The 25,102-nt window shown below is 45.0% G+C and overlaps 1 protein-coding gene across 23 annotated transcripts in view; it reads right to left on the bottom strand.

Annotated features, from left to right (window-relative positions):
• Window positions 1-15,800, bottom strand: part of RIMS2 (regulating synaptic membrane exocytosis 2) — a 387,973-nt gene extending 372,173 nt beyond the window's left edge. For all 23 annotated transcript variants that reach the window (XM_054385548.1, XM_054385557.1, XM_054385553.1 and 20 more), the window contains exon 1: window positions 15,631-15,800. In XM_054385548.1, the coding sequence (XP_054241523.1) occupies window positions 15,631-15,800 (170 nt within the window). The remainder of the gene's footprint in view (window positions 1-15,630) is intronic.
• Window positions 15,801-25,102: the final 9,302 nt, after the last annotated feature.

The raw sequence follows: 25,102 nt of genomic DNA, 5'->3' as shown, positions 1-25,102 counted from the left end.
GCAATGGAAACTGGCAAAAAATGCTACCAGTTCTGAGCTACTCTTTTTTTATTTAACCCCAGAATAAAACAAGGAGTATACCATTCAATAACTTCTGTAATAACAACAACAAAATAGACACCAGAGCCTTGACTCATTTCATGGCCCAATGAACTAAGGAATTTTACTGCTAAACTTTCAGGAAATCCTTTCTTACTAAAAGAGTAAATCACAGCATCACAGAATTATCGAGGCTGGGATAGACCTCTGAGATCATTAAGCCCAGCCTATGACCTAACACCATCACAGGGACTAGACCATGGCACTAAGTGCCACATCCAATCTTGCCTTAAACACCTCCAGGGCAGCAGCTCCACCACCTCCCTGGGCAGTCCAGTGTCTAATTCCCTTTCCCTGAGGAAGTGCTTCCTAACATCCAATCTCAGTGTAACATTGGAGATTCCTCACATGCACAGTGGTTAAAAACTAAAATAAGCAAAGCCCTGATTATCTACTACTGAACTACAATTCAGGTTCCACAGTGAAACTCCAGTTTTCAGTGAATTTTTTTTTTTTAATAGATTTTTTCAAGTGTTTTTAGGCAAAGTTATGGCTTCTAAACAAAGGCAGTATTTTGACCCCTATTCCTTTTAATTAATGAATTCTCTGCCCTAATGAGGCCACACCTGGAATATCGCTTCCAGTTCTGGGCTCCCCAGCTCAAGAGGGACAGGGATCTGATGGAGAGAGTCCAAAGGAGGGCTCCAAGGATGCTGAAGGGATTGGAGCACTGCCTGGTGAGGAGAGGCTGAGAGCCCTGGGGGTGTTTAGTGTGGAGAGGAGAAGACTGAGAGGGGATCTGATCAATGTCTATCAATATCTGAGGGCTGGGGGTCAGGAAGGAAGGGACAGGGACAGCCTCTGCTCACTTGTGCCCTAGGATAGGACAAGGGACAATGGATGGAAATGGTTCCACCTCAACATGAGGAAGACCTTCTTTACTGTAAGGGTCACAGAGCACTGGAAGAGGCTTCCCAGAGAGGTTGTGGAGTCTCCTTCTCTGGAGACTTTCAAGCCCTGTCTGGATGTGTTCCTGTGTGACCTGCACTGGATTCTATGGTCCTGCTCTGGCAGGGGGGTTGGACTCGAAGATCTCCAGAGGTCCCTCCAACCCCCAACATCCTGAGATCCTGTGATCTCACTTGTAAATAACTGGCCTACTGAGTTAAGAAATAGTTAACTTCTGAGAAGTTAAGATGGGGCACAAACATCAGATCCTGGCCAAATTCTACAAGTATTAGCACTCCTCTTTGTGCAGAACAAATGCAACCATTCATACCCGCAGTCAAAAATCTAACTAAATGTTTATTTTGTCTTCCTCCAAACAAAACCTGCTGTTATACAAGAGAGTATCTGCACTATGAAGACTTTTCAAATATATAACTCAGACCAACCCTTAGACAAGAACGCTCAGTAAATTCTGTGGATGCCATGTTCCTATAAACACCACAAAGTAGCTAAAAAACACTTATCTTCCAAGCATGCCTAAATAAATGTGAAATATATCAATGTACATCAGTGCTCAGCTGTAGTCTATTAAATTTCATTCATCTTGGGCCACCTGCATGTTCAGATATCAACCAGACAGAAAATGTCAACACTTTCAATACCAATTATTTCCTCTGCGTTCTACCCTGAAAATGCCTTTTCTTGGCTCAGTGCCTTCGCAGCACCCTCTACAGTACTTTTTTCTGATAAACCATAAACAGGGCAAGAAAAAAGTATATTTGGATTTTCTGATACACATTTTGAAAGGTAGACAATAACATCTTCTAAAGGAAATGTGGGTACTACATGAATTTTTTTTCTTTAGATCATACTTCATTTTTGCTTCATTTTACACCCTGCTAACTTCTGAATTTTCCCTGGCATTTTTTTTTTTTTTTTGGCAAAGTTCAGCAGAACAACTAAAATTTCTGCCTCACTTGAAATGCCTTCTGATGTGGTATATACTAGCATGGAAGAAATATCAGCAATTATTAAAAATCAGAACAAGAAGCTTCATTCTCAGTTTTACAAAGCTCCTATTGTCTACTCTACTATTTCACACCTGCAATGCCATGCAGGGAGTTGGAAGAAAAATGAGGAATTTTCCTGAAGGGTTTTTACTGGAGTATAAAACACATGCTCAATGAAAGTGTAATCCTCAGCCTTCTAAACGTGACAGTGATGCTATTTTTCTAGCTGTTCGGTAATACATGGCTCAGCTGTCACTTACTGTGCAGCAGTGGGTTACACAGAGTGAAATGAATCATAATCACAATGACTAATCACATTAATGGGAGCCTGCTGAATCAAAGCCCATGGTCCCAACCTGTCTTAGGGCCTGATTCAGCAGAAATATATTTGATTTCTAGACCAGGCAACATCTTCCAGAAATACCTGTCTATCCAGGCTTTTAAAGCAAGGAAGTGCTGGGTTCAGAAGACACAGCCATTCAGCAGTGGTTTTAACAGACTCCTGTCAGAATCACACAGAATCAGAGAGTTACTGAGGCTGGAACAGACCTCTGAGATCATCAAGCCCAGCCTATGACCGAACACCACCACATCCACCAGACCATGGCACTAAGAGCCACATCCAATCTTGCCTTAAACACCTCCAGGGCAGCAACTCCACCACCTCCCTGGGCAGTCCAGTCCAGTGTCTAATTCCCTTTCCCTGAGGAAGTGCTTCCTAACATCCAACCTAACCCTCCCCTGGCACAGCTTCAGGACATGCCTTCTGCTCTTGTCACAAGCTGCCTGGGAGCAAAGCCTGACCCCCACCTTGCTACAACTTCCCTTCAGGTAGTTGGAGAGTGTCATAAGGTCCCCCCTGAGTCTCCTCTTCTCCAGGCTGAACACCCCCAGCTCCCTCAGCCTCCCCTCATCAGCCTTTCCCTCCAGCCCCTTCCCCAGTCTCATTGCTCTCCTCTGGACCCACTCCATCACCTCAAGATCTTCCTTGAAGTGAGGGGTCCAGAACTGCAGACAGGACTCAAGGTGAGGCTTCACCAGCACCAAGTACAGGGGCAGACAACCTTGTAAATACACACTAGCTAATAAATAATGGTAAAGCATTGGCTAGCTGACAGAAAAGAAGAAATTTAAAGTACAGAAGATATTTAAAGCAGATGTTGAAATCTAATTTCCACTGCTAGCAAAAAAAAAAAAAAAGACAGATAGTGTGTGAGTTATGGAAAGAAATTATCAATTTAAATTGAGTTTACAGAGTTTTCTTTGGGTCTTAAAGTGACACTGGTTTAAATTTGCAACTAGTAGACAAATCCTGTGTTTGTAACCTCTTATCTAGCAATCAGATTAGCTTCAGCTATGAGATTCTATTTTCTGTCTTAGAGCATCCAGAAATCATTCTTATTGATGAAAGGCATGTTAAGATTTTCTCTGCAATGTACTTCTGTAGATGGGTATGCTTAATCCCAAATGCTGGAAATATCTTGTATCCCAAGGTCTTCTTTTAGATCTCATTCTTTGAAAGCTTTCTGAATTTAGTGTAAGAGATAGACCAAAGCCTAAGAATAACCTTGGACTAGAAGGGAAACATCTTTAGGTTCTCAGCAGTGACTCTCAAAAAAGTAAATATATGGATAAATGAACATGCCCTGTTTAATAATTGATTGAAATATAAGTAACAGATGCAGATTGACAAACAGGCTTCTAAAGAAATCTAGGCAACTATAAAAGTCTGTGCAAGTAGGGAAAGTGGCTATGGCATTCTCCTAAAACCAAAGAGTAAAGAGTTACTCTCAAAGACAGAACTCTGAGCATGAGATTCAACTTACCTAACTCAAGATGTCTACAAGGTAGACCTCGACATCTGACACATCCACTCTATCTTCTTTTTAAGGCCACAGTCAAAAATAGAATCTGCAATTCATCCAGCCTGTTTGAAATGACTAATTTAAGATCAGATGGATCACGTCCTAAAGGCACCCTTTTATTTCCACTTGCTTTAAACTGAAATGAAGCCATGTCAGATGTAGAAGTCTTACACTCTGGATATTCACAAAAGAATCGAAAGAAACCCAAAGATTATCTGGGCTCAGTCCATAACCCAAACTCTAAGTGTTGTAACATGGGAATGAAAAAGATACCAAAACTGAAGCAATAACCTCATTAGCCAAGTAGTTCTGTAGGTGCTGGGCCTAAACTGATTTGGTTTTGTCTATGATTGGATCTCCTATAAGGATTCTTTGGTATGTAGAACGTTGTGAGCAGACTTTTCCACAGCCAAGAACATGGAAAATCCCTTTCATTATTTGCATTAGACCTTTGGTAATGAACTATCTTTGGGACACTTAATTTTGAGATACCATTTTGTCAAATTTGTTGTAAATCAGCCAACAGCTTCATGGACCGAATAAATACTGCAGAGGATGTCACTGTTTCCCTTGCTATAAGGGGATCCCTTAGTGTAACAGTTATAGAATCACAGAATTGTCAGGGTTGGAAGGGACCTCAAGGATCACCAAGTTCCAACTCCCCTGCCATGGGCAGGGACACCTCACACTAGAGCAGGTTGCTCACAGCCACATCCAGCCTGGCTGCAAAAACCTCCAGGGATGAGGCTTCTACCACCTCCCTGGGCAACCTGTGCCAGTGTCTCACCACCCTCATGGTGAAGAATTTCCTCCTGACATCCAATCTGAATCTACCCATTTCTATTTTTGCTCCATCCACCCTAGTCCTATCACTACCTGACAAGTTGGTGCAAGATCTGTGCTGTAGACCCTTCTCAGCTTCAGGAGATTTGAACCCAGTTTCTTTTCTCCAACGAACAAGCTGTGGGCAAAACTGGAATAAGATTATTCTGCATCCTAGCAGTGAAGTTGTGCAGCTGTGCAGTCAGGAATGTGAATGTATGGACAAACAAGAGAAAGTCTAAATAGCTCTGTGATTAGGATACTCTCCAGAGGCAAATCCTCCTTCTTGCTCCAAGGGTTGTTTGTGCATTTTATTTAAGCACTATAATGCAAAATTCATAAGGCATCTGATACAGACAGAATACAACTCAGCGGGGATGAAGACAAACACTATGCAGAGATGAGGTAATCAACTTCAAAATACAAAATGAGGAATGGTTAATTCTACAGCAGTGCTAGAGAAAAGTGTAGATCAGAAGCTGACCAGGAGCCCATAATGCTGTATCTCAATAAAAACCCCAAACACACATGACACTGACTGCACAAGGAAAGTGCTCTGTGCAAAGACACGTGGTGCCAGCCTTGTGTTTTCCCTCTACATTTTAGCTTGGAATCCTCTGTCTGGTTTTGGACATCATGTTTCAAAAAAGATCAGTTAGAAAGTATACAAAGAGCAGCAGTAAGAATGGTTAAAAGTTTAGATAATGAGACCTGTTGAGAAAGAAGAGAATCTACAGGAGAAGATGTGAGCATGCCTGTGAAATATGTAAAAGGTTGCTGCAAACAGAAAAGTAGGACTGCTCTGCATTTCCATTGAGGACAGAGTAAGCAGCAAATGGCAGGAAAGGGATTTACTTTCATCAGTAGGGGAAAAAAACCCTAATGGTATGGATAATGCTTTTGACTAACTGAGAAAAGTAACCTAGGGAGTTCAAGGAATCTCCACCCCTGGTTAGGTCAGTAGTTGGATTTGTTGTTCTTATACCTTTCAGTAGTAAAGAATCATTTGCAAATAAAGGTAGAAGTTTTATGCTGGATGCCCTCAGATCTGTTTGGCCAACTCCACACTTTTCCCCTCTGCAGACAGCGCAGCTCTTGCAGAGCTGCTTATCTCAAATTCTATGTCATCACTTACATGCCCTTTTCTCAGCCAGGCAGCCTATTTATTTCACTGGCTAGCTGGGCCCTTACAGCTGGGCATTACTAGACAAGACAAATAAGTGTGAGAAATTGCTGTCTTACAGTGGGTCATACTTTGGAGGTCCCAACCAGCCCTATTTTCTATTATTGTATGTATTGTGTGGGCTTTGAGCAGCTCTAAAAGCATTACTACTTCTCACTCCTATTTTCTGTAAAGAGAAAAATGTATAACTGCACCACCAGTCAGAGTAACAGTACATGGGGAAAGATTTCTTGCTGACAAATTGGAGTACTCAGTTCTGAAGTTATATGAAAGATGCCTGTGAAACACATTCATAGAATCACAGAATCAGTCAGGATTGGAAGGGACCACAAGGATCATCCAGTTCCAACCCCCCAGCCATGGGCAGGGACACCTCACACTACAGCAGGCTGGCCAGAGCCTCATCCAGCCTGGCCTTAAACACCTCAAGGGATGGGACCTCAACCACCTCCCTGGACAACCCATTCCAGGCTCTCACCACTCTCATGGGGAAGAACTTCTTCCTCACTTCCAGCCTGCATCTCCCCACTTCCAGCTTTATTCCATTCCCCCTAGTCCTATCACTACCTGATAGACTAAAAAGTCCCTCCCCAGCTTTCTTGTAGCCCCCTTCAGATACTGGAAGGCCACAAGAAGGTCTCCTCAGAGCCTTCTCCAGACTGAACAGCCCCAACTCTTTCAGTCTCTCCTCATAGGAGAGGTGCTCCAGCCCTCTGCTCATCCTGGTGGCCCTTCTCTGGACACCTTCCAGCATGTCCAGATCCCTCTTGTAATAGAGGCTCCAGAACTGGATGCAGTACTCCAGGTGGGGTCTCACCAGAGCTGAGCAGAGGGGGGGAATCACCTCCCTTGACCTGCTGGCCACACTTCTCCTGATGCAGCCCAGGCTCTGCTTGGCTTTCTGGGCTGCAAGTGCACACTGACAGCTCATGTTGAGCTTCTCGTCCACCAGCACCCCCAAGTCCCTCTCCTCAGGGCTGCTTTCCAGCCAGTCCCTGCCCAGCCTGTATTTGTGCTTGGGATTGCCTTGACCCAGCTACAGGACCTTGCACTTGGTCTTGTTGAACCTCATGAGGTTGGCTTTCCCAAAAAGGCTGACTGCTTCTAACTGAACACTTTGATTTCAAAGCCGAAACACTTGATGTCCCTCATATGTATTAAATAACAGATATCCTACAGAAAGACTGCCCTCACAAATACATGGAATCAAACTGCCATGTTCCATCAAATACCTAAGAATGGCATACGGCCTGGGAGATATTCTATGGTACAAATACTTACAGCATAATCCTTGTGGTCCCTTCCAACCCTGACTGATTCTACGATTCTATAATATTTGCTGTAAGAAACCACTTACCTTAAAATTATTAATCTCTGAATAAAGAAATAATAAGCTATCAGGAAGTATTTAGACAACTTCATATGAGATTTAAGGAGAAAGAATTAACCCTACCGAGACAGGAAACATGTTTTGTTTAAAGTTTAAAAATTTCCATTATGAATTGTCTAAATAAGACACACTCAGACTTTCTTGAAACACAAATTCAGCTCTCCCTAACTCCTGCTAACAAACAGGATATCTCACTATGATTTTAATAAAAGAGTTAAGTCTGAATCAAAAGAATAAAGTCTAAAGCAAAGATATTCTTTAGGCTCTCATATCAAAATTTCAGAACTCCAAAAGATACATAGAGTAGGTTATTAAAAATTATCAAAATTCATTAATTTCATTTCAGTTTATCAAAATGCAACTAAAATGCCTCTGCAAACATGCTTAGGCAGACAGATGTGATGCCAGCTCATACTTGAGCTCAAGAGCTACGGAAGAACACTCTTCCACCTTTGATAAAAACAGCAGGGAACAGTATAAATTGCTTTGAACTCTTACTCTCCAAAAACAATATTTATTAACTTCTTAAATGCACTACTTCTTCCCTATATGATCTTGTACTGCTACATTAACTCTTACAACCTCAGTCCTGACTGATCCTGTTCCAGCTAGAGGATAATACCCTGGAGAAACAACACGGAGAAGGAGGCAAACATAATATAGAAGAGTAGCTTTCCAACTCAGCACCAATTTTGCAATTCCACTGTACACCAGAGGTTTAATAAATCACAAGATGGAGTTGCTGAAGTTTATTGAGTTGACAAAAAATGTTACCAGATAAGATTTAAACTGCTCTTATTAACAGACTGTGATATACCCAGGACAGGCACTTACACTTTAAGGACATAGCAGTTCCTCCTGTTACACCATAAATGAAACAAAATCTAAACTTAGTAAGCACTGAAAACAGTGTGGCTTGATTGGAACTTAAGGTTTTGAATAGGAATTAATTTGTCTGAAGGACAAATGGGTTTGAATGCCATTTTTTAACTATTTGGTTTTAAAGGGATTCTTCCTGATTATGAGTCTAAATTAAGAAGAGTGTCCTTGCTGCTCACTTTCAAAGAAGTTGGGTTTTCTATGATAACTTGTAGCTATTAACCATGATATAGTAAAACATATGCTTCAGACAGCCCACAGGATCTAATCTTCACTCAAAAAATCATTGCCACCTCAGAATTCATCATTAAGGTCTAATGTCTGTTGCAGTCAAACAACTGTAGAAGAGATCATAACTTGCCATTTCTTGTGTTCTTTTGGGTTTTATACCCACCAAGTTCCTGACAAAAAAAAAAAAATATCAGAGAAGATTTTCAGGGGAAAAAAAAGGGGGGACAGGGGAGGAAGAAAACAACTCAAAAAAATATATGTCTTAAGAAAGGTAGGCCTAAGAGAGATGTTGAGGTACTGGAACATGTCCAGAGAAGGGCAACGAAGCTGGGGAGGAGCCTGGAACACAGCCCTGAGAGGAGAGGCTGAGGGAGCTGGGGGTGTTTAGCCTGGAGAAGAGGAGGCTCAGGGGTGACCTCATTGCTGTCTACAACTACCTGAAGGGAGGTTGTAGCCAGGTGGGGGTTGGGCTCTTCTCCCAGGCAACCAGCAGCAGAACAAGAGGACACAGTCTCAAGCTGCACCAGGGGAGGTATAGGCTGGATGTCAGGAGGAAGTTCTTCACAGAGAGAATGATTGCCCCTTGGAATGTGCTGCCCAGGGAGGTGGTGGAGTTGCTGTCCCTGGAGATGTTCAAGAAAAGCCTGGATGAGGCACTTAGTGCCATGGTCTAGTTGATTGGATAGGGCTGAGTGATGGGTTGGACTGGATGATCTTGGAGGTCTCTTCCAACCTGGTTGATTCTATGATTCTATAATGCACTTAGAAACTTTCCTAGCCTGCTGTGAACACAACAGTAAAGCTTTAAGGAAGCCAAGAAAGCAGAGGAGGGAAAGGTGGCATTCAGCTGAAAAAAATTCCCAAGACTGTCAAGCCTACCTCACAGACAAAACCTGAGCATTTATATGCATGGCCCATTTCACATTCCACTGGATTAAATATCAAAGTTCAAACCATTATATTACTTTTCCCTCCTCATCATGGAACTTCAAATATGCTGCAAGTATATTACAACTTCATTGGCAGAGTAAAGCCACCTTTGATATCAGTTCTGTAGTATCCTATCACTTCTGTGTATTTCTGCACTGACAATATACACACTAATTAAGCTGTTGTTTCAGTGGAAAAATCAATTCTTTGACATTCTCAGTTATTTAGATATTACTCAGCTCACAGATGCATGCAGACAAAATCCAGAATGGACTCTTCAGCTCCCTAACCTCACCAGAATTTCACCAGTCATCACTTTGTATACTACAGTCCAAATGCCTTGAAGTATGATCTATACTCGTGTCTTTAAGGTGTAAAATCAATTGTTTCCTTCTTTTTGTTCCAGGGAATGCAAAAGCAGATATTTTACAAGATTTCAGGAAGCACATACTAGCTGGTGTCTAATATCTGTTTTGCAAGTTCCTTGTTAACTAAACCCTGTATCAGCTTTTCTCCTTTTTCGTCCCATACGATGTCAGGCCTTACTACATGCAACTCATCACAGAATCATAGAATGGCCTAAGTTAGAAGGGACCTCCGAGATCATCTACTCCAACCTCCCCACCATGGGCAGAGATGCCTCACAACTAGACTCAGCTGCTCAAGGCCTCATTCAACCTGGCGCCCAACACCCCCAGGGAAGAGCCATCCACAACCTCCCTGGGCAGCCTATTCTAGAGTCTCACCACTCTTGTACTGAAGAACTGCTTCCTAAGCTCCAGCCTAACCCTGCTGTCCCTCAGCTTCAAACCATTCCCCCTTGTCCTGTCTCTAGACACCCTCATGGAAAGTGCCTCTGCAGCCTTCCTGGAGGATCCCTTCAGGTACTGGAAGGCAGCTCTAAGGTTCCCCTGGATTCTTCTCTTCTCCAGGCTAAACAACCCCAGCTCCCTCGGTCTATCCTCATAGCTGAGGTGCTCCAGCCCTTGGATCATCTTTGTGGCCCTCCTCTGGACCCTCCAACTGCTCTGTGTCCTTCTTATGATGGGAACATGAGAACTGGACACAGCATTCCAGGTGGGGTCTCACAAGAGCAGAGTAAAGGGGAAGAATCACCTCTCTTGAATGCAGGAACATCAGCTCCATTTTCAACTCCTGAAATTTTACTCAGTGTAACACTGACATTAGCAAACCCAGTAATTAGTGTAAGGGCTGGTCTGTGTAACCTCCAAATACATTCTTCTTAGTCACTAAGAGGAAGTACTACCGCTGACATGTGTAGACAGTGCCCAAAAGTGTGCTAGATGTTTTAGAGAAGAGTTGCAAACACTGGGTCTTCTTGAAGAGCAAAGGTACAAGCCTTAACAACCTGACAAACGCTATCTAGGGTACAAAAATGTCTAAATAATAAGAGAAAGGAATAATGATAGCTTTGAGAGAGGCCCAAAAAGCAGTACAAATTGTTAAAACAGACAAGAGGGGAGATGATAAAGAATATTAGCAGAGAGGAGAGAATGAGTTACTAGGAAGGGAAAAGGGTAGGGAAGAAGGCAGGGCAGGGATGGGGACAAACATCTTACTCAACTGTATATTTTTGTATAACTTCCACTATCTCTTATTTCCATTGCATATAGTTATCACTTTTCAGGTCACCTTAACTATGGTTTATTTTGAAACTTTTTTTTTTTTTTTTAAATACAGCAACAAGAGCAAAATGTTGAGGGGTGTGGCAATGGACTGTTCTGATCAGCACTCTAGAATCAGGCAAAATGTAGTGTACATTTATGGAAGCATAACTTCAAGCAACTCAAATTTTCTTGAGTCCCAATGTGCTATCTAGCCAGCAGCAAATCTTTTTGAATTATCCTATAGACTTTGGAAATTCCCATGTAACTGTCTCTAAAAAAAAAAAAAAAATTTCAAAACCATCAAAGTCAGTAATTATCACCTACATCTCTTTCATCCCTCCAGCCCCAAAATCCAAATCCTAAACATATGATACTTTTGAAACAGTATAAATCAGATTTATTGTTTGTAATGCAGGATAATTGTTTATAAAGCAGTAGAATAGCTTTGTGAGCCAGATATTTACACTGCTGTTACTCACAGCCATCAATCTATTGCTTCTTCTTCCCTAGGGCCTGCATCCTGCCCCACATCTCACCCACTCAGGGTGCTGTACAGAGCCCACACAGTCTAGCTCATCTGAGGTCTGTTTGTCAGAGATTTTGTTTCAGTTATCTTAGCTACTCAGTTTTTATCATGGCTGTGCACTCATGGGCACAGTAACTGAGCACACACAAGCATGCAGTCAGTTGTGCTTTCTTAAAGTTTACTCTGGACCTAAGGGTGGTGCCTAAAAGAGAAGCAGAAACACCATTCTCTAGCTAGCTCCTCGTGTTTCCACATGCCTTCTCCACCTGGATGAAACTGAAGACAATGCCAGCTGATTTTAGCCCCACACACATGCAAAAGAGACTTTCTATCATGACCTCACAGTAAACCTGAGCTGCTTTGCTAACATGTGAAAAGTAAAATGACTTCATAACTAAATTTCTCTTGGGTAAACTTGTCTTCTATTGGACCAAACTGTCCATACCCACAAAAAGCTGAAGTGGATGCACTTTCAGAGCTGCGAACCTGACTTTACAAGAAGAGTGTTTTACCTTTAGAATAGTTAGGTGAAGAAGCTGGAAACTCAAGATACTGCAACTAGAAAAGTGTGCCTGCACCTCTCACAGGCTGAAACACAAACCTTTACAAATTATATCAGCACCCTAGCATTCTACAAATCCTTTTTTTCTGTGTGCATTCTCTCAACCCAGTCCTTTGATATAGAAAAAAAAAGAACTTAATGAAAACTTTAAAAGCACAAGACTGATCCCATAAATGAATCTCTATGGAGGAAATGTGCTCTCTGAAATCTAACAGAAAGCTTACACACACAAAGCTGAAATTTACAATAGGGAGGATGTGCATAATATAAAGGAAAAGCCACTGTCAAAAGTAAAAACATCTACAAAGATGAAAGTTAAAAATATTTCAACATTCCTGCAACAGCAGAAGACTTCAACCCACTGTACAGACAGAAATTAATTCTCTCTGAATGTCATGCATTATGCATATTAAATATTATGCAAAATATATGTTCAGTAACCTTGCCAAAAAGGCACCTTCCTAGTACCTGACATTCAAAACGCACTCCAAGAGTCCCAGAGATTCCAGAAGAGAGACAGTCAAAGCAGCAGAGCTCACTGCCCAGCCTCCTTTTTAAAGTGGAAGCCCTGCCACAGGAACACAGTGCACAACTGTATCTAGGTGCATTTCACAGACCAAACCAGGCCAAAGGAGAGAGCAAATCTGGAAAGCTTCTGCTTTCCATGCCGTTGTGTTCCAGCAAATCCTGGCAAGAATTCATGCTGACCTGATCACTATTAGTTGCTACAGATTACAACTCAATACCATCTGCATTTCCTTTCCCCAAAAAGAGTAAAACAAGCATAAGGAGAAGTTCTGTGTCTATTTTAAATCCACACATATTTACCCCAGGGAATGAAAAGGAAAAGAATAAATAGTCCACATTACAGATGTGAGTCACACTACTCGATGCACTTTTGGAAGATGCTCAAATACCACAGCAATGGGCAGAGCAAAGAATGTGAAAAGCACAAAATAGAAATAGAATGGGGAAGGGAAGCAGAGCCCAGAGACTAGCCATTCATACTGACATTCAGTCACCATAAATTATCAAATAAAAAAAAAATCAGAGGAAACCCATGCTGTCCCCTCTCTACAACATTTGTTAATATCTCTAAATGTCAACTCTTGTTTTCAGCATCTTTTTTTATCCCCTCCCATATTTCTCCATGGAATGAAATGACACAATTTTATTGCTTAGTCAGACAAAAATACCTTCCACTTCAAAAGGATCTTGCCTTCGAGGAGAATTACACTTGAACAAAGACTGCAGGATTTAGCTCTATATTTATCTCTGTGCAATAACAGCAGTTCATTCATATAAATATTGGGGCAGGGAAAGGTGGGGAGGGGGGAGTTCGTTCTTCTTTCCCTTCTCTTGACAGAAGGAAAACATCTGTCAAGAGAATTAAGCTCAATAATATCTACCTAAAAATGCAGAACAAGCACTGGTGTGACTTCGGTGGAGGGTTGTGCATAATAAATCTGTGGATTTCTTCAGAATAAATATGCATCTGATGGTTCAAGGAGTCACCTCACTTTATGAAAAATGAAACCAGGGAGTTACTCATCTGACACTGGATTGCTTTTAGGTACCCTGTAAAATACTGAGGGCCATCCCTCTAAATTCCACTGACAGCAGCACTTTCCTGGGAAAGCTGTTCTAGGCTATCCTTTGTGTATAAACTTTAAGCCATACCATTTTCCTCACTGTTTTCATGGAATTCAATAGTTTCATAGTTTCTCTTTAGATTTGATAAAGACCATTGTCTGCTTCCAGAATTCTGAAGATTACAAAAAGAAACAGTTCTGTTCAATTTTTTTCAGTTGGTTTTACCTTGTCATTACTTGAGACCAGTTTATTCTTCACTTGTAGGCTTAACAGTTCAAGCTTATCCTACTACCACACTGAAATCATGCTTTATACTGCATCAAAAATAATATCATCTGCAACAAAAGTTGCCAGGAGCCTTCCTTAAAACCATAATGCCACTGTTACATATTTAAACTGCAACCTGAATAAATGGTCATGCCCATTCCTGTTAGTGGACTGTAAGAGTGCAAAAATTTTAGACAAAAATTTGCGTTCGTTTTGATGTGTCACATAATTTAGCAACATAAGGGAGTCTAAATTGCTTTAAAGTAAAAGTATCACAATAGCCAGCAAATTGCATAGTATGAGACTCCGAGGTCATGATCAAACAAGATATGACACTTTGAGTGCTCACATGACGTTCTTCAAATTGTTCACCCAGCAAAAAGTCTTTGAAAACAAGCAGAGAAATGTTTTTTTAGGAGACCACCTCACAGCTTAGTAGTTGCCACACAAATGATACCTTAAGTTTTCATTATGACAATAACACAATGAATCTTGGAAACAGACTTCCAAAGTCAGCACCTAAAGCCCAGAAGACAGATTCCATGTACTGTGTGAAAGGCCAGCTGCAGTTAATATCTCCAAGACACAACACTAATTTTGATATAAAAAAGCCTTAGAGCTTCAGCTTCACTGCACTTATAAAAGTCATGTCCACAACAGTAGTAACTCTGCTAATTTTAAAGCTGTTAGAAGTCGGCGTGATCACCCCGCCACGGAGGGAGAGCAGTTTTCTCGAGTTTACTTTGCTCCTCGCAGCCAGGTTGGGGAAGGACACTGCTCTGCGGGACCCCCGCGCTTCCAGCAAGACCGCGTTCTCCCGCAGGGCTAGGACACAGCTCAAGCAAGGGGAAAGCTCACGCTTTGCAGCCCCACTGCTTCACGCCGCACTCGGGCAGCAGCGGCAGAACGAGACCCCGCGACACCGGCCACGGGCCGCCTGCCTCCGCGCACGGCTGCAGGGGCGGCGCCGCCGCGGACAGCTCCTGGTGCTGAAGCCAGCCGGCTGCAGACGGCTCCCGGTGCTGAAGCCGGGCCGCCGCTCCCTCCCATGGCCCTGCCGGGAGGGCGGCAAAGCGCTCCGCTTCTCCCGGCGCCGGGCTCACGCTTGGAAAGAGCAGCGGGGCGGGGGCGGGCGGTAGACACGCTGTCGGGGGAAGATGGCGGCTGTGGCAAACCCACCCAGCGAGACGGCCGGAGCCTAGGCCCCAGCGGTCCCTCTCCGCCCCGAGCGGCCGCGGCAACGCCGGGCAAGGCTGCCGCCGCCAGCCCGGAGCCCGCCGCGCCCCCGGGACGGAGCTCGATGCCGCCGATCCGCCCCCTCCGGCGGCGCCAACCGCCGCCTCGACCCACCCCCCCCTTCCTGCTGATGGCACACGCCGGGTGAAAACGGCACCTGTGCGGCCATGTTGGGCGCTTTGCCGCCGCCAGCGCCGGGGCGTGCGGGGCCGGAGCCGCCGCCCGCCCCGTGGAGGGCGGCTGAGGCAGGCGGAAAGCCCGGGCCGCGGCGTCCTGACTGCCCGGCGGCCTCCCGGCCCCGTCTCCGCCCGCTCCCGCCGTAGCAGGTCCCCCTCGCCGTGCCCCACACTTGCCCGGCGCCGAGCAGCCGCCGGTACACGGCCGGCGACAAGAGACACCCTTGCCCACCCTCGGCCGCCCACCTCCACTCTCTCCCCCCGGCCATGGCGCCTCTGAGGCCGGGAAAGAGACCTCCACGCCCGTGGGCCAGGAGGACGCGGAAGGGATTCGCCCGCCCTTACTTCAGCACGGATTGCTCCTTCTCCTCTTCCTTCTTCTGGCGGTCCATGACGGCCAGAATGATCTTCCGCTCTTCCTCCGTGAGGTGGCTGAGGTCGGGCATCTCGGGCTGAGGAGCCGGCGGAGGCTGAGGAGGAGCGGGGCCGCCCCGGGGCCCGGCGGGAGCCGACATGTTTGGTGGGAGCTCACCGCTGCTACTGGAAGCGCTGCCCTAACTCCTGCGGCCGTGGCAGCACCAGCGGGAGCGGCCACCGCCGGCGCCGGGAGAAGCACATACAAATCAATACCCTGTAATCAACCGGCAGGCTAACGACGGCCCCGCCAGGGAGGGGCGGGGTGGCCGGCAGCCCCGACCTCGCACCCACCCGCCCGGCCGCCGGCTCGCCGCGGGGCAGCAGGGAGGACGGGGACAGAGGGGCCTGGGGGGCAAGCGGGAAGAGGAGAGGGTAGCACCGGGAGAGGAAGGGCCGGAGGCAGGGTGGGGAAGGAGAGGGAAAAGGGCAGGATTAGCCGCGGGAGCGCTGTGGTTTGGGTGCGAGCGAGATTATCCTAACCCCGAGCACCCAGCGGGGAGAAGGGGGACGGAGTCAGTGGCGGGGGGGCAGGAGACGGGGGCAGAAGCTGCCAAGGGAACTAGGCGGGGGACGTGCGAGACCGAGCCCCGGCGCTCCGGGGCGCGCAGCGAAGGGAAGCCCCAGCGGGCGAGCGCCAGTCCCGGCCGGCTGCCGCGGCTCATAATTCCTCGCCGCCGTCCATGGAGGGGGCCGCGGGGCTCCACGCCCGCCTCCTGCCGCCGCCGCCTCCTGCCGCCGCTCCTCGGCCGGGCCGCGCCGCTTCCTCCCGCCGCCTCGCTTGGCTGGTGCCTTCTCGGCTGCAGGATGGAGTCCGCCTAACCCATGGCATGGCGGAGAGCCGGAGTCACGGGAGGGGGCTGCTCATCGCCCCACCGCCTCCCCCACCTGAGCGGCGCGGGGCCTGGCTGCCGCCGCTGACGGGCTGGGCGGCGGGGGGGCGGCGGAGCTGGGCGGCAGCTGTCCTTATTTATTTATTTATCCCCGCGCAAAAAAATGGACGCGATAAAAATCACGCGAGGAAGGACAAGGAGGAGCCAAGGCGCCAGCGACGCGCTGGGAGGACCAAGCCCGGCGGCCGCGGGGGGGGCGAAGGGGGAGGGCGGGGAGACGCTGAGCAGCCACCGCTCCCGCTGCTCGAGCCGCCGGGGCTGCCCGAGGGGGCGGGCGAGCGGGGAGCATCCGCTAGGCGGGGCCTGTCCCCAGGAGCAGCCCCAGGGCGCAAGAGCTGATGGAGGAAGCGCCAGCCCCTGAAGGAGGCAGCTGCGAGGAGGAAGCGACCCGAGAGGGCAGCAGGGCCTCCACTGCCCCATCCCCTCGAAGGCGCGACGGTGCGGTCTGCGGCTTAGGCTGAGAACCGGAGTGAACGCCACGGGTGACCGGCGAGCCGGGTGCCGGGCGGGCCTCCGGCTTCCCCGAGCTGGGAATGGCGCCGCTGCTCAACCGCTCGGGTCCGGCACGACGGTTTCACCATCGCCTACGTAAGAATCTGCTAGAGTGCCCTTCGCCAGCGCAAGGTGTGACAGTTGCCCCAGCGCCTGTCCAGACAGATTCCACCAACCGAGAAGAGCAGGAATGTGACACCGATGAGAGAAGGTTGGAGCAGGATGCCTTTCTCTAGCCCTGGAAACTGTGTAGTGATGGAATAAATCTCTCAAAATGCTTTTGCTGCTTCTAAATCCCCAGCATGAGCAGTCATCTCGAGGGCAAGAAATAATTTCTGGAAAACTACTCCTACCATGTCCAAAATGCCATCCAGCCCAGATAAATGGGAAATAACATATCCAAGAGTGCTGAAGAAACAATCCAAACCAGACCTGTAGGGTTTCAATACAATTATAGACAGCAAAGTTCTACCTGCTGTTCTCTCACTATGAAATTGTAACCCCCACTGTACATCAGTGTTAGGTATCATGTAAGTGTGTGTAGCAATAATGAAGTGGTTTTGTAAGGTCTGCTTTGAACAGTTTGAAATCTCTGACACAGTCCATACATTCCTGGAGCTGGCACTATTTCTAATGGACTATGACATCAACTTATAACCAGGTGCAAAGGCCTGGGGAGGCACCTTCCTGTAAATATCTTGGTTCTCATTAGTGCTATTTCCACAGAGAATAAATTCTAGAATTCAGCTCCACTAGCTAAAGAGCTCTGCATGTGATATTGGCCTGAAATCATCATTCCTTTGGGAAAACAAGTTATGGAGTAACAGATGACTGGGAGTAGGTGACAGGTTGGCTGTGGCAAAGCAGGTCACAACAGTCATCTGTACCTATTATTACGCACATACGTTCATCAGATTTTATCTAAGAAATCTCATTGGCATCCTTAGCCAGAAAGGTGGAAAATTATGCATTAGAGACCCTTTGTTATTATACATAAACCATTGGCTAGCAACTGAGCACAATAGATTTAAACAGATTCCCCCTGTAAAATAAACTAGATGATTTTTCACCAAGTTCTGAAAGCATTCTGGCTCCTCCTGTCCTCATCACCTTCACCTTTAGGACTGGATTCCAGCCAGCTGGCTGTCACCCAGTTCCTTGTTTCTTCCAGGCACTAGATGAATCTGCCATTGAAGTCAAAAAGAGGAGGAAATGTAGAACTGTGTGTCATCAGATTACCAAAGATAGTACAGTCCTTATCAATCTAAAAATGTTGAATGGAAGAATTAACTGGACCAATTCCTTTGGGAAACTACATTTTATCCTGGGGAAGTGAGGAAACAGAAATAACTCAGTCACTTCTAGGAGAAATTAATAAAAGAACTATACCACTTGAAAGCAATCTCTCCACTCTGTCAGGTTACACAGCTGTTTCAAAACCACTTCAAGCCAGTTCTCACCCATAAATACTAACAGCATTCTGTCTCCTGTTTGGGTTGCAGGGTATCACTACAGGTCTTTGTGCATTGCTTCACTCCCCTGAATTTCTTCCCAATGGATATTCACCTCTGAACTTTTTGGATTTACAGTACCTGCTTCTGTAATCATTTCAACGTGCCTGAGATTTTTCATCCACAAATTACAAATACCAGCTCTCAGCATGACTGTAGAATTTCAAGAGCTTTCTTTTCTCTTTGGTATATGCCCTGTTCCCACTAAATCCTGTACCATTAACTATAAACAAACAACTCCAGGGATGGGGACTGTAATCCCCATATATTATGTATTTACTTTGAAAAGAGAGGGCAGATTCAGAGCAGAAGACATCCTGTGACTCACTGAAGAAATGGTTCAACCTGACCTTTCTATGCTTCTACCTTCCTTTCTTCTCATCAGTCCCACCTATCATTCCTCACATTTCTCCTGGAATTAAATTAAAACATTGTTTGTTCACATCCCTGTTAGCCTGGACAGGATTGTTTCACACTTTCTGGTATTTACATTGCCCAGGTGACGCACTGATGAAGATATACTCAGAGCACAGACTTCTCTACCTACTCAAGAGAAATGGCATCAACAATACTCTACCAACAAGACAAGGTGTTATCATGTAGTATGATCATTAACGAGATTTATTCTTAAGGAGCAGGAGGAGAAGCTCAGCTTGAGCCATCAGTGTGCACCTGCAGCCCAGAAAGCCAGCCAGATCCTGGGCTGCAGCAAGAGAAACGTGGCCAGCAGATCAAGGGAGGTGATTCTGCCCCCATACTCCACTCTGGTGAGACCCTACCTGGAGTACTGCATCCAGTTCTGGAGCCCCTACTACAGGAAGGATACAGACATGCTGAAATGTGTCCAGAGAAGGGCCACAAGGATGAGCAGAGGGCTGGAGCTCTTCTCCTATGAGGACAGGCTGAGAGAGTTGGGGCAATTCAGTCTGGAGAAGAGAAGGCTCTGAGGAGACCTTCTTGTGGCCTTGCAGTATCTGAAGGGGGCTCCAAGAAAGCTGGGGAGGGACTTTTTAGGATATCAGGTAGTGACAGGACTAGGGAGAATGGAGCAAAACTGAAAGTGGGTGGATTCAGATTGGATGTTAGGAAGAAGTTGTTCACCATGAGGGTGGTGAGACACTGGCACAGGTTGCCCAGGCAAGTGGGTAGAAGGTTTTTAGGGCCAGGCTGGATGTGGCTCTGGGCAACCTGATCTAGTGTGAGGTGTTCCTGCCCATGGCAGGGGGTTGGAGCTAGATGATCCTTGAGGTCCCTTCCAACTCTGACAGTTCTGTGATTCTGGGAGTGTTCATTTGTAATTCCCTCAGCCATGAAACAACTATAAATTCTGACCTTCACATTCACACGTCTCCAGGTGCTTGCCCTTTCTGTTCATCTCAGCTCTCATTCCAAGCACTCTACCACACTTTGAAAAAAAGGTTCCCATCCCTGTTTTACATTCTTCTGTAGGAATTGCCTCCTGCTGTATAATCTGCAGCGAAAATTCACTCCACTATCAAAGGTAAGTGACACTTTTTTTGTGGCTTGGGGTTTTTTTGTGTGTGTGACTTCTCTTGAGTTACTAAATATATTTGCACTATCAGGATTATTAATGTAAGTTTTCTAGCAGCCTTTTCCTTTCCTGTTCCTTTCCAGTCCTGTTAGACAAGAAAGGTTCTGAAGGAAACAGTGATAATGCAACCTGGTTTTATCTATCACTGGAAAATATCTTTCACTAAGGGTCTCATTATACTTATTCCCATTTCCTTCCTCATAGAGTAAATGAGTTCACAGACTCATGGTTTCAGCATGCCAGGTGTAATTCTTTCCTGAAAACATAGCACTAACATCTGCTTCATAATGTCTTGTGCAAGGGAGTAATCCAGCATCACTATTCCTTTCAGTTATTTTTTTAACATTCACTTGGAAAACATCTTTAGGTAGTGGACAATAAAGCACCTTAAAAGTATTCCATTATGGATTGGTGCACAAATGGAAACCATGCTCTTGGTTGAAAAGCTCTTGATGGATCAAATCAGATGGGTTTCCAGGAAGAAATGTGTCCTGTAGGATGCTTCCTGGAGGCATTTTGCTAGGGACTCCTCAAATTCCTGTTGAGGAAGGACAAAACTTTTCACTGCAACAATCTGTGACTCCTAGGTCCTTACTAAGTGTTATCAAACCATAGAATCACAGAACTAACCAGGTTGGAAAAAAAAAATGCTTCAAGATCTAGTCTAACCTATCACCCAACACCATCTAATTGACTAAACCATGGCACTAAGTGTCACATCCAGTCTGGGCTTGTGCTCCAGACCCCTCACCAGCCTTGTTGCCCTTCTCTGCACATGTTTGAGCATCTCAACATCTTTCTTGAATTGAGGGGCCCAAAACTCAAGGTGTGGCCTAACTAGTGCTGAGTACAGGGGAATAATGACTTCCCTGGTCCTGCTGGCCACACTATTCCTGATCCAGGCCAGGATGCCATTGGTCTTCTTGGCCACCTGGGCACACTGCTGGCTCATGCTCAGCCAGCTAAATCATCATAGACTGGTTTACTGGTTCAGTCTTGGATTTTTCCCAGCTGTTCCCTGCCTGAATTGAAGAAGCTAAATGTATTGTATGAGGTCACCTACATTTTCATTTGCTCTCTTGAAGGAGGATTTTGCTTTATTCTGATCTGAGGAATGCTAAATATTTCTGAGGAAAAGTTAGTGACTCTCTTTTCTCATAAAAGAGGGTTTCCTGTGGTTTACACAGTACTACCCATACCCCTATCTCAACTCTACCAGTAGTAATAAGTCAAGGATTTTGTTTTCAATAGTGCAGCACCTGTCCAGCTAACTCTCAAGAATCCTACCAAAACCTTACAAGAGTCTGTTTCTATTGGTTACTCACAGGCTGTTCATTGGTATTTGATACCTTCCTTTGTATTAAAAATGTCCCCAACTTGGGCAGTTTGGTTTATTTTTAACTCTTCTACTAGATGGGCTTCAAAATCCACAATAATGAGTGTATAGACACTATTCATCACACAAGGCACAGGCTCACGTTGGCACAGCAGGTGCTTAGAACATTTTCAAGTGTTCCTCTAAGGTACAGATGCAGCATTGCCTTCCCTGCCTGCTGCCATCGTATCCTTCTTCCATGACCTCTCCTACTTCTCTGAAACTCAAGCTGCTACAGAAGGAACACCAGTGTTCTCAAGTACCATGTGATCTGGGGTTTTTTTATTCAGTCATAAGATTGTCCTTGGTACAGAGTATCCTGTGCCAGATCTCAGGAATATATTCACTTCTACTGTAGTGGCAGCTCAAAAGTCCCACATCTTCTGGTTTTATGCAAGATAGAAATGATTGTTTGCCCTTTTAAATTTTTTTTCTTTTCTTCTTAATGGACTCTACTATGTGATTCTGTCTCTCAATTCATTATTCATACCTAAAAGTAGCAATAATATCCTGAATAATAATAATAATGAAGGAGAAGAGAGGGAGAAGAGGGGGAGAAGAGGGGGAGAAGAGGGGGAGAAGAGGGGGAGAAGAGGGGGAGAAGAGGGGGAGAAGAGGGGGAGAAGAGGGGGAGAAGAGGGGGAGAAGAGGGGGAGAAGAGGGGGAGAAGAGGGGGAGAAGAGGGGGAAGAAAATTGTTATTTTTATTATTATTATTCCAGTGATGCTTAGAAAACCTAATCATGTATGAAGAGTCTAAGTGCCCCAGATAATAACATTAAAAAATAGCACAGGCAACAGTCTATTGCCACAGAAAGCTGAGAGCCACAGACAGAATGCAATGGGTGGGTAATTCCAATAAATGCAGCAGGTGAAAATGAGCAGCCAGCAATAAAATGAAGATAGCAACACTAAATGAGTGGAAGGTGACTATTTTTTTCACAGACATTATCACAATATGGGGTTAAATCGATCTTTGAAGAAAAATAAGGAGAGAGGGTTTTGGAAGCAGCAGGACCTTGCTAGAGAAGAACTTAAAAGGTTTTCCCAAAATATTGCAGGAGCAGGAAGCTCTCAGGGCAGCATCCATGAATGCAAAACCAGGTCTCTCTTTCACTGCACCCAGTTTAAGTCATTGTGTTGCTGAAAATAAGAAAACACTGTTTTGACTGCTTGTTTTCCTCAAAATCCAAAGGCAGCTGGGCTTTTGTTGTTTGGATTTTCAACTCGAGTGAGTTCTAGCAGCTCTGAAAATGAAAACATACCTAAAAGGGATGATAATTAGCCTATGGCATTTTCCATCTAGAAATCTACCTATCTAGGTTTCATAGCTGCTAAATGACTAGAAAATGAATCAGGAAGTTCAATTAATTCACATAGTAGGTAAAGGCAGAAATGGTAGCACTGCTGAACTGCTTTACTGCTTTTAAAATAGAAAGGGTACAGGCAATTTATCTTTTTTTTTTTATTTATTATTCAGGCAAAGAGTGTTTCATTATAATCTTAGCTCTGGTACACAAAGAAAAGAGCCACTATTTTGTGAACATTCATTTTATGCTCCAGAGACAGAAGGCACAAAAGCTAAAGTCTAATTGGGAAACAATTTCTTTCTTGTGCCTTAAGATCATTAGCACTTATTTGACACTTTCTAGTACTCCTTTCCTGAGAAAGCTCCCCATGATACCAGCTGACATACCTCACATAAAATCAAGCTGTGCAGCATGAAAAGTTTCTGAAGAACAGTACTAATCAACTGTAATCAACTCTGGCATTTTACTAGGCTAAGGGGAAAATTGCATTAGGGTAAATGAGAGTCAGCAAACGCATGGTAACACGGCAATGCCTGCTTTGTGTTCTGCTCCTCAGACCAGGGTTCTGCCCTGCTCAAAACAGGATTCATTCACTAGCTACATGAAAATAATTACATTCACAATGATTTCCTAATAAGTAGAGAAATCAAAACATCCTGAGAAGGTATTTTTTGTGCACAGAATCTTGGGTGGTTTTACTAGCAGTGTTAGTCTAAGCTAACAGACAGCCCTGGAGTACAGCTGTTATCTTCCGTAGGCTATGACATCTTACAAGCATATGATAGGATTGCTGACAGACAGTAAAGGCATTTAAAACATTAATAGATGATAACTTCATATTTTTATTTCCAGGGTTTTCTAATGATGAGGTAGGAGAAGCAGCAGCTTGGACATGTTGTCTCTTGTCACAGTGGATAGAAAAGAAAAAAAAAGAAAAGAAAAAGCATTCTCTGTGAACGATTGTCATGTGAAGGAAGGGATGGAAGGGGAGAGGTGATAAAATGTCAGCTCATTTTTGACATGGAGAGCAATGAGGTCACCTGTAAGCCTCCTTTTCTCCAAACCAGACAAGCCTGAAGTCCTTAGCTGCCTCTCACAGCACATTCCCTTCCAGCCCTTTCACCAGCTTGGTTGCCTTTTATTGACCAACAGATGGGACCTTTGATCTGACTTCAAAGACAACCCACTTCAATACAAACACAGACAGTAGAACACTGACAACCTCATCTCGAAATAGATAGTCAGATTTTGCCCATCTGGCTATTCCTGAAAGCACTTCCATTGCTCAACACCTCAACCTTTCTGTTACAGCAGAGGCAGTTACATTCTTTCTATCCTTTGGCAGATGCAGCCTCAGATTTACAAACCAAAGAGCTGCATCTATCCCATAGCAGCAGGTGACTGCAGGCCAGCTAATGACGACACAGCTGACTCACATCCTGAAAGCAAGGAGAACATTTTGCTTCTCTCACAAGGAACCCTTTCATTTCTACTCACAAAGCTGCCTCCTGTGACTTTGTCCATTTGATGCAGAATATTCATTGATGATTGCCCCAAAGTCCACTCTGTTACTATCCATGATTCCACATCCAGCAACTGTTTAACTCCATTGCTTTATCAGAAGCATATGCAAATATGCCTCAGCTTTGCTTTTATTCTTTCCAGAACACCTTAAACCTGTTCACTACCTGACTAAATCCTTTCTCAGGGAGGAATATATTGTCTATCCACCTGATAATGCCCATGTGTGCTTATCAGTGATGCTTTGCTGCTTTCAGACATTCATCCTCAAAATCAGGATGAAGGAGGCAAGAGGGAAGTCTTCAAACAAGGGCAAAAAGGAAGACCTGGGTAACTACAGACTGGCCAGCCTCACCTCCATCCCTGGGAAGGTGATGGAACAACTTATCCTTAGTGCTGTCTCTAGGCATATCAAGGATAAAATAAGGTCATTGGGAGCAGCCAGCATGGTTCTACCAAGGGGAAGTCATGTTTAGCCAACCTAATAGCCTTTTATGAAGACATGACCGGGTGGACAGATGATGGTAGAACTGTGTATGTGGTGTTTGCTGATCTCAGTAAAGCATTTGACACCATCTCCCACAGCATCCTCACAGCTAAACTGAGGCAGTGCAGTCTGGATGATTGGGTAATGAGGTGGATTGAGAACTGGTTGAAGTGAAGAAGTCAGAGAGGTCAATGGGACAGGGTCTAGCTGGAGGCCTGTATCTAGTGGAGTCCCCCAGGGGTTGGTATTGAGACCACTACTGT

Source organism: Indicator indicator, chromosome 12 (assembly GCF_027791375.1).
Source record: "Indicator indicator isolate 239-I01 chromosome 12, UM_Iind_1.1, whole genome shotgun sequence".
Classification (NCBI taxonomy): domain Eukaryota; kingdom Metazoa; phylum Chordata; class Aves; order Piciformes; family Indicatoridae; genus Indicator; species Indicator indicator.
The sequence above is the reverse complement of the archived record's forward strand: the minus strand, read 5'-3'. Positions and strand labels throughout refer to the sequence as shown.